The sequence below is a fragment of the Mastigoproctus giganteus genome, chromosome 3 (genome assembly GCF_048544385.1).
Source record: "Mastigoproctus giganteus isolate SK-2022 chromosome 3, ASM4854438v1, whole genome shotgun sequence".
Lineage (NCBI taxonomy): Eukaryota > Metazoa > Arthropoda > Arachnida > Uropygi > Thelyphonidae > Mastigoproctus > Mastigoproctus giganteus.
Genome location: NC_143577.1, coordinates 250,320,258 through 250,335,091, shown reverse-complemented (window position 1 = coordinate 250,335,091; position 14,834 = coordinate 250,320,258). Strand labels below are relative to the sequence as shown.

The 14,834-nt window shown below is 34.3% G+C and overlaps 1 protein-coding gene across 1 annotated transcript in view; it reads left to right on the top strand.

Moving 5' to 3' along the window:
- LOC150089023 (synergin gamma-like) overlaps positions 1–14,834 on the top strand; it is a 94,246-nt gene that overhangs the window by 22,059 nt on the left and 57,353 nt on the right. The window contains exons 2-4 of the mRNA XM_090369778.1: positions 3,628–3,775; positions 5,006–5,139; positions 9,826–10,037. Of these exons, the coding sequence (XP_090225904.1) occupies positions 3,628–3,775; positions 5,006–5,139; positions 9,826–10,037 (494 nt within the window). The remainder of the gene's footprint in view (positions 1–3,627; positions 3,776–5,005; positions 5,140–9,825; positions 10,038–14,834) is intronic.

The following is a 14,834-nucleotide window of genomic DNA, read 5'->3' as shown; positions in this document are numbered from 1 at the left end:
ATTTTTCTTGTGTTTAATCTTCTTATGTCCTCTCTGAGTCTCTTTCTAATGGCTTTGCATAACTCAGTATACTCAATTTTCTCCTTGTCAATGTGTATCTGGCTCTACGTTTGTCATATTTGGTTCATCATAAGTGTTTCTTGACTATTTTTTGATTCTTTGGATTTCACTTTCCCTATAGCTTTCTTGGGCTTTATCACTTTAGAAAGTTGCAATATTCCTCGTTGATATCTTGGTCTGGAGCAGTCTGCAGAAGTTCAAACTTGTTCTTAAGTTCCAGTACATACTGCTTTTTCTCCTCTTCTGTTATCTCAAAGACCATATTATTTACTTGAATCAGTTTTTTTCCTTTCTTTTCCTACATCTGTATCAAGTGTGCGTCTTACCATTCCGCGATCACTTCCAACATTTACCTTATTCAGGATGGTAACATCATTCACAATATATCTTCTGTTAGTGAGGATGAAGTCAATTTCATTAGTTGTTAATCCATTTGGACTCCTCCATGTCCACTTTCTGTTCACTGTTTTCTTGAACGAAAGTGTTCATTGCTGATAATCCTTGAGATTCCGCAAATTCCACAAGTCTTTCACCTCTTTCATTTCTTTCACCAATTCCAAAATTTCCTATAGTTCCCCTTTCTGCACTGTTTTGTCTTTTTCCAACTTTAGCATTGAAGTCCCCATAATGATAGTGTAGTGGGTTTTCTGCTTATCTAGAAGACTCAATTTCTTTGTACATTTCTTCACTCTCTTCATCATCCAAGAATATCCCCTACTTTCTGAGCAGGCATTGAAAGTATAATGCCATTTAATTTGACTTGTGTGAGGCTGGATTTTCAGCAATGACTGCAATGAAAAATAAATATAGAACTTTGATAAATATTGAATCAGATCTTCAACTGAAGCTGACACTAATAAATCCAGATTCATCATTAAAAGCAAAGTAGATTCAAAATTTGAAACAGAAACAAAAAAAATTCAAGTAAAGAGGAAAATGTTTAAACCACGCTATGTGAAAATATAAAAACGTCATTTATAAATTGTTTTCTTAATTAATAAATGTTTTTCTGTTTTTAGTAGAATAGCTCGGTTTTGCTTAACTAATTATATTTATGTGACTTTTCAAAACAGGCATATGTACTCATTAATTAACACATCAGTACAACATACATCGGTACGTTGACCAGTATGCTGGCTTATAAAGAGTCTTGCCAGTCTCTGCTGTATATCATTGGCAAAAAGTTAACCATGAGGAAACTTCATATCTGACTGCACAGTTACCCCCAGGTCCTTTTCATTTTCCACTACCCTGAGTGTAGTACCAACCAGTTGATACTCTGGAGTTACTGCTATCCATATGCAGTACTTTACATTTGTCAATGTTAAACTTCAGTTGCCACCTCTCAGCCCATCTGCTTAACTTTTCCAGATCCTGTTGCAGTAGCGTACAATCATTAACAATCCTGCCAATCTTCGTATTGTCTGCAAACTTAGACATTAACTCTGATATACCTTTGTCAGTATCACTGATAAATACCAAAAACAACAATAGGCCCAACACTGAACCCTGGGGGACTCTACTAATAACATTAGCCCATGATGAGCAGTGTCCACTGATACCCACTCTGTCTTCTCCCACTCAACCATCCTTTTATCCATTGTAGCAACTTGCTCTTAATGCCGTACTGCTCCTATTTGTACAGTAGTCTTCCCTGTGCCACAGTATCAAATGGTTTCCTAAAATCCAAGTATACGATATAAAAATTATTCTTTGTATCCAGTTCCTTTGTGAACTGAGAGCAAAGTGGAGCATCAACATCCACATCATAGTATCCAATCAAATTGGTCAGATAAGACTTCCTCTTAACAAACCCACGCTGTGTCTGTAACTGCAGTCTTGTCTAGATGATCCTGCGTCGCTTCCTTAACCAGTGACTCCATTATTTTCCCTGGAACAGAAGTTAGACTAACAAGTTACCCATGTCACCCTTAGATCCCCCCTTTGTGAATTGGGGACACATTTGCACATCTCCAGTCCATGGGGACCCCCTCTGAGTCCAATGGAGCTTTCATAATTATGGCTAAGGGTTTGCTTACCTCCTTTAATATAACTGGATGGATTCCATCCACCCCAGGTGCCTTCCTTATGTTTAACTTCAACAATTTCTCCTCCACTTTGCTCTCAGTTATTAGAAAATTACTTAGCTCCCTGTTAGAGGTTGATAAACTTCTGGCATTCCTCTCCTTGAATAACTCCTCATGTGTGAATATAGATGTAAAATACTCATTCAGTTTATCAGCTACCTGAGCTTGATCATTAATAATCAAACTGTCGATGTTAAGTGGACCAATCTGATTCATCCCGTTCCTTCTAGAGTTTACATAAGTAGAGAACTTTTTGCTGTTTTTTTTTTTTTTTTTTTTTTTTTTTTGCATCCTTTCTCAAAGCTTTCTCATAATCTGCCTAACCTCCTTTGTGACTTGATTACAGACTAGCTTATATCTGCCATAGGCTTCTCTGTTGCTTGATAATTTATATGCATCCCATATACATTTCTCTTCTCTGCCACGAGTCTCATTAATTCAAATTACAGGGAAGAGGCTTAGATTAGATTGTAGGAAATTTTCAATCAGCCAGCAAATCATTGATTACTTGAATAAGTGTCTCCACAGGAGTTGAGGCTGACAGTTTGAAAAAATTCAAAGGTACCTGTGTGAGGAGGAAACGCATAATTTGTATTTTCTTGTCCTTTTTTTTTTTTTTTTTTTATTTGGCCAGTTCAGCAAAAGCCTGTGGCTTTCTTATATTATATGGCTAATATACTAAGATTTTACAGATTTTAGACTAAAAGATAGGTCTAAGTACTGAGAGCCCTCTGTTTGGGGACTTTCTCATTGTTTTAGAGGTTTTAATGGCCAACCTAGAGGCCATCACTTCATCTATCTACCTGAACATATCTAATCTCTCATCCAGATAATGTTGATGCATTCCTGCTTTGGAACTACAGTAGAAAAAAATACTTTGAATTTATTACACTTCCACTGTAACATTATACCTTGACAAATGAGGCCGACCTATAAATACAATTCTACTTCGGTAATGCTTGATGATCTGTGATTCTCTATTTGAATAAGATGTGCCACAGTAGAATCAAGTTCTTGTCAAATCAAGAACTTGATTAGATTTGTTTATAGTTTTTCAAAGTTTGGGATGATGTATGTAGTTAGATTTGGTCATTTTTATTATTGTAATTGGAGCCCTGGTATCAGCTGTCAGTAACATTGCAAGGATAGTTAAGTAGCTACAGCTCTGCTGACCGAGCTGTAGCCACCTAAGTCAGTTTATTGATGGCTCAAGCCACTCACTCAGTGGTATACACTAAGGATGATGAGGAATATTTAATGGCACTATGTCATTGTATATTCCCCATTAAATTCTTACTATCCAAAGTTGTTTATTGATGTCAGTTATTAGGTAGTTTCATAATTCACATTAGATAGCTTGTAATTTGAATAAAAAATTGTTTTTCTAGCTTATATCTGATACAAAATATATAGTATCATCATGTTTGCTTTAAAAGATTAGTGTGAAATATCATTTGTTTTGTTTACTTGCATTATTTAGGGCAGGTGGCAGTGCCAATGTGTCTGGATCTCTTCCAGCTCGATCACAGTCAGTATTTAACATGCCATCTCAATCAGTATATGGATGTGCAGTACCATCTCAACCAGGATATGTTACAGCATCTGTTGCTTATCCTGGTCAATTACCGGTAAGTGGTAAAAGGCTTTTGAACATCCTTTGTAATTTTCAAATTGACTAACCTTGATTTGATCAGTTTTTAAGCAGGTTTAAATGATTTTGCTTCAAGGCCTTGTAGCATAATAGGTATGCTTAATATGCACAGATTTTTTTCTTTGTACAATACTTTTCATTTATTTTTAATATTACTTCTGCATAAGTCAAAATTATGTATAAATAGCTCTTCAACTTGATAAATTTAAAGAGTATGAAACTATTAACAACATTCATAAAGACAGTTGTGGGAGAAAAGGACATCAAAAAGTTCCAAAAATGTCTGAGCTCAGGGATATATACATATGGTCACCTGGATTCTGCATGAGTCAGTTGAATGTTATTAGAATTTTAGAGGACATAAAGTGGAAACCTTATATATCTTACACATAATTGAATAATTCAGTTGAATAAATAAAATTAAATTTATTTAAATTGAATGAGCAATGCAGTTTTTCAATTAGAAACAAGTTCCTACAACACAAAAGGCTTACTTTTTATTGGACATACATGCAATTTCATATGAATGCTCAGATCTATTTGGATACTGAATATCCTGAACAAGTGCATCGGTCATCATTATTTTTTTTTTCATCCAGTTTATTATATTGATTAGACAAGACCTCCTTAACAAATCTGTGCTTTACCAGTATTTCGACTTACACTTTGGCAATTTTTTTATTGCATGACTTTATATTTAGCAATCCAGTCCTGCACATTTTTGCTTTGTCTCTGTGTAACCACACCAGGGGTTTCTTTCATGTCTTTTTGTGTAATTTTTTTTTTTTTTGCATACCACTAATATTTCATAATAAAATATTAGAGATCTTACTTTTCAATAAGCAAATAAAAGAAGAGATTTTTGCATAGATTTATATATTAGCAATGTGGTGCAAGGAAGCTTGAGGCTTTTTCTGCACCAACCAAAGAAAAATTAACTAGTTAAAAATAATAACAAATAAATAATAAAATGAACTGTCTATTTGATTCCCTCCTCACATAAGTAACTATCCAGGTGATCTTTGAATTTCCCTAAACTGTTAGCCTTAACCACTCATGGAGGCAACTTATTCCAATAATTAACAACTTGCTAGCCAAAAGATTTTTCAAAGTTGTCTGTAAGAAATTCATATGAATAAATCTTTGCTCTGAAATTTAGACTATGAGAATAAAATGTAGAATGTAATTTTTTTTCCCCCAATTATAGGGAACTTTTAGACCAGTAGTAGCAATTACTACCCAAGGCATATCAGCAAGCACACCACCTTTTCAGATATCTCACGAATCATTTGGAATTTCTGTTATACCCACTGTTCAGCGAGGACAACATGGAGGAAAAATGTATGTTCATCATCACTTACTTAAGGTTATATATAGAAAATTTTCTTTTAGTTTATAATTTATCAAAAGATTATATGTTCCATTCTATATATGTTAACCCTCTTTGGTTTGTCTTCCTAATTTTAATACATATATTTATGTGGTATCTGTTAGGCAGATTTTTTATTATAAAAAATTCCTTTTTATCATTTTGTTGAATTAAAACTGTTTGTTATTAATTATTATTTACATAATATATCTAATTTCTTATTGGTTGAAATTTCTTATGATGTGTGTAGCCTCCTATTATACTCACTTTTTCATTGAGCAAAGCTCCCCCTCCACCAGAAAAAAAAAATTTTCTGAAAAAAATGTACAAAACTGGTACAAATAGCCAAATCATGAAATGCTGTTGATGTAGATATATTACCCATAATTCATATCCCTGCCTACTCTTCACTGTGGGTGGATGAATTATGGTTACTGAATGAGTGATGTTTGTACACTCAGACCAATTCCAAAAAAGATAAAATGTGATCAGTATATGGTATGTATCTGTTAGATGCCAGAAAAACAGTTAACTCTAGTAAATCAAAACAAAAACAGAAAATACTATATCATCATTTAGAGAATATTAGTGGGGAAATTTATATTGGAAGTTTTGATTTTATTTCCAAATTATTATTATTATTATTTTATGACTCAGAACAATCTCAATATGAAGTTGGCATGTTCCTTAACAGACTTGAGAAACATTTTTCTTCCCATTGAATAAGAGTTTGCTGCATGCTCTTTTTGTATTTTGTATTCTCTTCTAAATTCATTTTGCTACCTTTCTTTAAACATCAAAACTATTAACTCTTGGTCTCAAGCATCCTTTATGCTGTCTGATTGATGGTTTCGGTATGTTTTTTGATGTGAATTATCTTAAATTATAGGTGAAAACCTCATACCTTTTTAGTAGGACTGTTAATCTCTCAACACTCAATTGCGAATGATTATAATATGAACTTACCCCCTCCATGCAAAGTCATAAATAAATCAAGTTAAAATAGCTATTAATTAAAATAATCATGCCTTCAACTCTCATATCACATCGAGGGAATCTGAAAGAATTACGGAAAGACGGCGGCCACCAACCTCCAAAAACCAACCAACATCGCAAGCCATCATGAAAATTAAAAAACAATTGTCATAAAATTCTAAAAATGACAAAACAAATAAATTAATTGACACATAAATTGGGCTTCATAGTCCCTTTTGATTTGAATTAGTGATGTGAATTATATATGAACAGCTTAGATATGTCTATCATTAGACATCTAAGCTGTTCTAAGCTAAGAACATATCTAAATTATGAATAGACTTCCATCTTTTGTTGTGGAAGTTGATAGTCTAAATAAATTTAAGGCTGAGATGGACAGGCATTTCGAACAAATGGAGGGGTGAAATGGGAGGTTTTTTTTTTTTTTGACTGATGCTGCATAAACTTTTGCTTTCTTGCATTGTATGCCTCTATTAATGCTAATTATCTTGTAGATGTGCTAAGAATTTGAGAGCTGAGGGCTATCGCTTTTAAATATTGTCTTTAAAGGGAGGTAATCAACATAAATTTAGAAAGTACAGATGTGTGATAAAAAAAATGGATGTTGCAACTGTGTTGCTAAATTGAAAGCATTTGTATTATTTCTCTCCTGTGTAATTTATTCATTTTATGCATAAATCTGATAGTAGTAGTAGTAGTAGTTGTAGTGGCACATGATGCAAGAAAGCAAGTGTAGGAGCTTATGCAGCATCAGCCAAAAAAAAAAAAAAAAAATCACACCATTCCCTCCAAATGCCTGTCCAGTTCCTCCTTAAATTTATTTAACCTATCAACTTCCACAACAACAGATGGTAGTTTGTTCCAGCAATTAACCACCCGCTGGCTAAAGGCAAATTTCCGCACATCTATTCTACATCTGTCCTTTCTTAATTTGAACTTATGTCCCCGTAGGTTCGTAATCTGAACAAGTGGAAGGATCCCATCAGAATTCAGCGTGCTCAACCCATTCAAGGCCTTATAGACCTCAATCAGATCACCGCGCAGGTGCCTAGTCTCCAGCCACTGCAATTTGCAGAACTTAAGCCTCTCTTGGTAAGAGTATCCCTTCATTCCCCTCACCAATCGTGTTGCTCTTCTCTGTACACGCTCAAGCAAATCTACATCCTTCCTAAAATGAGGCCTCCAGACCTGTACGCAGTACTCAAGGCGTGGCCTGACCATTGCCTTATACAGAGGGACAATCACCTCCTTTTCCCTGCTAGCAAAATTCCTATATATCATTGACAAAACCCCATGACCTGCCCTAGCAGCCTGTCTGCATTGCTCAGAAAACTTCATATCTGACTGCACAATTACTCCCAGGTCTTTTTCATTTTCTACCACCTTAAGTGTAGTACCACACAGTTGGTACGTTTCTCTGGGGTTACTTCTACCCATATGCAGTACTTTGCATTTGTCAAGGTTAAACTTCAGTTGCCACTTCTTAGCCCATCTGCCCAATTTATCTAGATCCTGTTGCAGTAGCACACTGCCATTACTGTCATTTACAACCCTGCCAACCTTTGTGTCATCTGCAAACTTCGACATTAAGCCTGATATACCTTCATCAATATCATTGATAAATACACAAAACAACAGTGGACCCAACACCGAACCCTGTGGGACTCCACTAATAACATTAGTCCACGAAGAGCAGCACCCATTGATTACCACCCTCTGTCTTCTCCCACTTAACCATCCTTTTATCCATTGTAGCAACTTACCCTTAATACCATTCTGCTCCAATTTGTACAGTAGTCTTCCATGCGCAACAGTGTCAAAAGCTTTCCTGAAATCCAAGTATATGATATCAAAATTATTTTTTGCATCCAGTTCCTTTGTGACCACATCATAATATCCTATCAAATTTGTCAGACAAGACTTTCCCTTAACAAACCCATGCTGTGTTTGAATTATTGCTGCAGTCTTGTCTAGATGATCCTGCAATGCATCTTTAACCAGTGACTCCATTATTTTACCCGGAACAGAAGTTAAACTAACTGGTCTGTAATTACTCGTGTCACCCTTCGATCCACCTTTGTGAATTGGGGACACATTTGCACATCTCCAGTCCGTGGGAACCTCCCCTGAGTCCAAGGATGCTCTCATAATTATGGCTAAGGGTTTGCTTAGTTGCTTTGCCGCCTCCTTTAAAATAACTGGATAGATCCCATCCACCCCAGGTGCCTTTCTTATGTTTAACTTCAACAATTTCTCCTCCACTTTGCTCTCAGTTATTACAAAATCATTAAGCACACTGCTACAGTTTGATAACTTTCTTCCATTTTCAAATTGTAATAATTCCTCACGTGTGAATGTAGATGCAAAATACTCATTCAGTTTGTTTGCTATCTGAGCAGGATCATCAACAGTCGAACCATCGATGTCAAGTGGACCAATCATATTCATCCCCTTCCTTTTAGAGTTTATATAAGTAAAGAAATCCTTGCTGTTTTTCTTAGCATCTTTTGCCAAAGATTTCTCGTAATCCGCCTTCGCCTGCCGAACCTCCTTTGTGACCTGATTACAGACTAGCTTATATCTGCCACAGGCTTCTGCGTCACCTGATAATTTATATGCATCCCATGCATTTTTCTTCTCTGTCACGAGTCTCATTAGTTCATTTGATAACCATTTAGGCCTAAACCTTGAACGATATTTCTTAATCGGAATATAAAGTCTAGTAGCTTCCACGATTAATTCCTTGAATGCTTCCCACTTAGAATTTACTGTTGGTAACGTTGTCAGTTGATCCCACTGTACAGAATTTAAAAACTGTCTGAGACCACTATACTCCCCTTTACGGAAGCAAAAACCCTTTCCTTTACCCCTGACGGTAGTTACCTCTTTGATGCTTATCCTTAGCCTGTAGAGAATTCTTTCAGTGAATTTATTAAAGTACAAGTGAAACAAATCTTTGTATTTGTTTCCTGCTCTTGTTCTAAATACCCTCAGAAACAAACTAACTTAAGATTAGTCACCCAGGAGACCTTAACTGGAGTTTTAATTCCAAACTTTTTTAGTTTGAATACAGTATAAAACATATAAATATAATGAATTGTAAACCACTGTCCTGGTATGTGAGGCTGATGTATAATAAGGACAGCATTACAGGAGTGTAAGTATTCATAGTTATCCATTTACTTAATGTTAATTTATTTATTATTAATCTTATTAACCAAATTAATAACTAATGTAAAATTATTTAAAAACTGTTAAAACTTAATTCTTTACCCGATGTTTTCTAATAGCTATTTGTTAACTAATTCAAGACTAAACCTTAACCTTTACAAATAAGAAATGTGTAGTCAAAATTAACAACATTATGTAAATCATATCACCATAAATTACCAGTTGTGCTGTCTTTACAGTCACTGAAGTGGCACAGGAAGTACCACGAAAATCTTAGAATAATCTTTAATTCTTTAAGAAATTAAAGGCAAATTACACTCCACGTAAGTTTAAGTGCTCATTATTTCACCAGTTTACATATCTTTGTTCAGTATTTTATTTTTTGTATTTGTTTTACTTTTCTTTTATACCTAATTTTTTCTTAGTGATATTTATTTTACTTGTCTGGTAGACAGATACATTTTATATGTTATGGATATGTAATTTTTTAGTGTCCATCCTCCTGACCCAGCAAAGGTTTTGGAGGAACAGAGAAAGCTTGAGAAAGAAAGGAACTTTCAACTTCAGCAACAGAGACTGAAACAGTTCACAGTAGCAGGAAGAAAACCTGTCAATGCTGACTCCATGATTGAAAATATGCTTGGAAAATCTCATCAGAAAAAGGAAGGACGCAGATCCTCCAGATCTCTGTCACCTTTATCAGGTAATTTAACTTGGGTTTCCCCCCTTTTTTTTTTTTCCCTTAAAGAAGTGCAATTAATTAGCATAATGTGATTATTTTGTTTGATGAATAATTTTTGATGTTTGCTTCTTTCTTGTTGGCCAGGACTGTAGACCAGAGTTAGGCAATTATTGTTGTCAGGGGTGGAATTTCTAAATGACCTTAGGTGGGGACCTTTGCAAATCTGCTTTCTATTTAATTTTTTTTTTTTTTTTATTATTAATCATCTATTTGGTGAACTTAAAGTATATAATATATGTATAATATAGTGTGTATAAAAAAAATATGCAAGTACAACAAAAAAACGGTATTTTATATATATGTGTGTATATATATATATATATATATATAAAAACAATGAAGAGACAAGAAGGGGAACTAAATTAAGAATAAGGATGATGCACAAGGAATGCATTCCTGATAATTTTTAAAGCATTAAATAAAAGGTCAAAATGGAAAATTTACAGGCCAATTATAAATAAATCTACACTAGCAACTCTTTAGTAATGCCAAGATTGAACTTTGTGAAATATCACATTAATGATACATAAAAACTAATATGTCCACAACAATGTGAAAATTATGTGAAACAAAAATAAATTAAGACAGTGACCATTAATACACTTCTCTTCTCAAGGCTGCAACCAAGAAATAATTTATCAGCACGTTGACGCAATAGGTTTGTATAACAGTGGCCTTTATGCAGCAAAAATTAAACCAAAGTAGATAAGAGTGCTAAAGAAAAACAAAATTAAATAAAGAATTAGAATATAAAATAAACTAGACTATAGACCGTAAACTTTGTTTACTAAAGTTTGTTTGAGCAATCAATTACCTGCTGGCTAAAAGCAAATTTCTGCATAGTTGTCGAATAGATGTGCGGATATTTGCCTTTAGCCAGCAGGTTGTTGATTGCTGGAACAAACTTCGATCTGTTGTTATGGAAGTTGATAGCTAAAATAAATTCGAGGAAGAAATGGACAAACTTTTGGAGCGAATGGATGGGTGAAATGAGAAGGTTTTTTTTTTTTTTTTTTTTTTTTGGCTGACTCTGTATAAGCTTGCTTCCTTGCATCATATGCCTCTGCTAATGCTAACTGGATTACAGTGAGTTAATTACTGGAATAAGTTATCTCTATGGGTAATGAGGCTAATGGCTTGGGAAATTGAAAGGTTAGCTAGATAGTTAGCTATGTAAGGAGGGACACACATAGGTACAGGCAACCCCCCCACCCTCCCCCAATATAACACAGTACTTCTACAGCACAATTTTTCTCTATCATGGTCGATAAATTCCGGCAATTCTCTCACAACAAAGTACTCGGTTTTGCTCTGACACATTTAGAGAATCGCAGCAAACCTCACGGCGCCTCCGTAGCCAGGTGGGAAGGAGCAGCAGTGCGTAGTACACACTTCTTGATTAGACTGGGGTTCGAGCCCATCACCACCAAATACAGAGGATGCGGAAAGGTCAGGGAATGACCACCACATATCCCCGGAGCAATATGGCCTTAGTTGCTAATGCTCCTAAAAACCAAATAACAACAACAACAACAAACCTCACATGAAACGTTAGAACCTTTGTGCAGGGAAAGCCATGCTATTATGTTGGGCATAATTTTTCAATATTTCCATTCTTTTTTGTGAATCCCTGCTGTTGACGTGCTAGTTGTTATGCAAAAAAAAAAAAAATATTGGAAATCCCCACATTAGGTTTTGTGCTATTGAACTTATGCTTGTTTGAGATGATAAAAAAATTATGACTTTGAAGTGTGCAATTCGTGACTTTTAAGGTTATTTTGGTTTTAATTACCAGATTATTGATCATGTATAAAGTTTTCCTTGTATGTATTACTAAACTTTGTTGTTAAGAACCGTATTGGAATAATTTATTTGTTGAGAATTAAATTCCAGCCCTAAATTATGCCTAAGGAAAGTAAAAAAAGCACCACTCAAAAGAAACTTTATTTCTCTGGAATCAAAGATATAAATTTTGGATTGTCTTAAAAAAAAGGGGGGGGGGACAGGTATCATACATTGCAAAAAAAGTTTAAATTTAAATGAAGTAACAATCTGGACCATAAAGAAAACGTAACAGAAAATTAGAATTGCTGTTTCTACAGGATCTTTAATTTGTGCGAATATGACAGCTCGTCCCCGAGTGCCAATAATTGAGAAAATGGAAAAGGCACTCAGTATTTGGATTGACAATAGCAGTAAAAAACAGATCCCATTAGATGGCAATTATCTATAGCAATGATTTAAAAACTGCTTCTCATCACATAACATAAGAATTCAAGGGGAAAGTGCATCAGCTGATAATGAAACTGCCAAGAAGTATGCAGAGGAATTTCAAAAAATTATTGAAGAGCATGGATACACACCACATCAAGTTTTCAATGCCGATGAGACAGGTCTTTGTTGGGAAAAAATGCCCAACAGAACGTTTATTTCAAAAAAAGAGAAAACTGCACTAGGTTTTAAGGCATCAAAAGATCGTGTAATGTTACTTATGTACAGTAATGCATCAGGAGATTACATGATAAAACTTATGCTAGAGTACTGCAAAAACCTTGGGAGGTGCATTATGGCCACAGAAGCCGATGCACCAACAACTACCAAAAAAAAAAAAAAAAAAACCCTATGCTAGTTATAGATCTTCTAACACTTGTGCAATGAAAGGGGTAAATAAAAACATGGTACTGATATATTGGAAAGCAAATAAAAAAGCTTGGAAAACTGATTTATTTAAAGAATAGTTTCTAAATTGTTTTATGCCAGCTGTGGAAGATAATTTAAAGCAGAAAAAATCTAAATTTCAAAGTTTTATTACTATTGAATAGCATTCCAGGCCATCCAAAAGATTTGTCATCCAAACATCGAAGTAATATTCCTACCACCTAATATAACTTCTTTAATTATCACAGTTTGTAAAACATTAGGTCAAGGCATTATATTTACCTTTAAAACTTGTGACATCAGAAAATTGTTACAGTGGATTTTAGAAAAAATTGATTCCGAATCTATTGAAGTTTTTTACAAGTGATGGCGGCCATGGAAATATTTTTCAATTGTGGGCTGCATCAGAATCATAGCTTTATCGCCCAAAAAAGTAAAATCATTAACATTAAATGTGTGTTGGAAAAATGCATGGCCAGAGTCAGTTCATTCAGAAAATATGGTTGAACTGGCAGAAAACAGAATCGGTGTGATAGTAGAACTTTCTAAGTCAGTAGGAGGGGAAGGTTTTTTTGATGATGTGACTACTGGAGACGTTCAAGAATTATTGGTAGAAAAAGAGGCTGGCAAAGCAGATTTGGCAGAAATAGCATCGGAGGTAAACCAAATCGATTCAGAGGATGATAGCACAGATGAAAATTCTGAAGTTCCAAATTTTACACTAAAAGCATATGGGAAGGCATAAATTGAACTGAACAATTTATTAAATAATTAGAATCATATTTTTTTAATGCAGAGCCTTAAACTGAAAAGAGTGCACAAAGTTCAAAAGGGAGCTTCAAAAATACTTAGCTCCATGAAATTTACAAAGATCTATCAAGCAAAAGCAAACAAACCCAGATTACTGATTTTTAAAGAGAGCACAAGATACACGAAATCTAGATGCTGCAGAAGAAAGTTCAGAAGGTGAAGATATTCTGCAACAGATAAAACGTTCTTGTTTGCTTGTGCTTAGCAGTGATGAAGAGGAAGAAAATTAAATGAATGAAAATTATATTACATTATCTGACAGTATTCACAGTTTGTAAGACATTTGTTCAGTTAATACTATTTTTAATAAAAATTAAGCTTCCGATAGTTATAAAAAATTATGTATTTTTGTTAGCTTTTGGAACGTAACTCCCCCTTTTGCACTGGTCCTTGGTCCCCTATAACATGGTTTCTAACTACATGAGATTTTTATAGGAACCTAACTACCATGTTATATGAGGGTTACCTGTTATTTATTTTTTTCTTTAAGTATTTTATTCATTTTCTGTTTAATTTAATTTTTTTTTACTGGTGCAACAAAAGTCTCTGCCTTCCTTGCATGATAGTACTAATATTAACCAATAGAAATACCACGGAGTACTCTGCTAGTAATAATATAAAGTTTGGTAGATCCTTGAGTAAGGTAGTAATTTATCTTTACCTTACAGATATTTTATTTTAGTAAACAGTGTCTACTACATTAAAAGTTCATTTTTCAACAGTGCATTCTTAAAAATCGATTGTAATTGGATTTGTCACACCAAAGGCATGGTACTCATCATTACAAAAGTAAGTAGTCCTAAATAGTTTAATAATATAGTACTTAAGCAAGGAGTTACCAGATGGTCAGACTAACTCCAAAATTACCCTAAAAATTTGAGCAAAAAAATAAATTATCTTAGATTCAAATTAATATAATAATATGGATCACATATAAAGCATCAAATTGTCTTGTATACCTACATAATAATCTATTATAATATATAGGAGAGTTTACTGACATATGGGTTAGTCCAATTTGCATAATTTTTGTATGTGTAGGTATAAAATTATCATCTACCCAGGTAGATGAATTGGCATCATTTTAATTATATCTCATATTGCAAACACCTTCACGAGTTGCCATGGTATTGCACTACCTCGAATAAGGAACACTTCACCAATGAAGAAGCCTATTGTTATTTATTCTCAGTGGATAACACCACCCAGAATAAGTAAAAAAAAAAAAAAAAAAAAGTAAAGTGCAGCCATTATCAACCCACTGCAGGATGGAAGCCTCCTCAACAATTC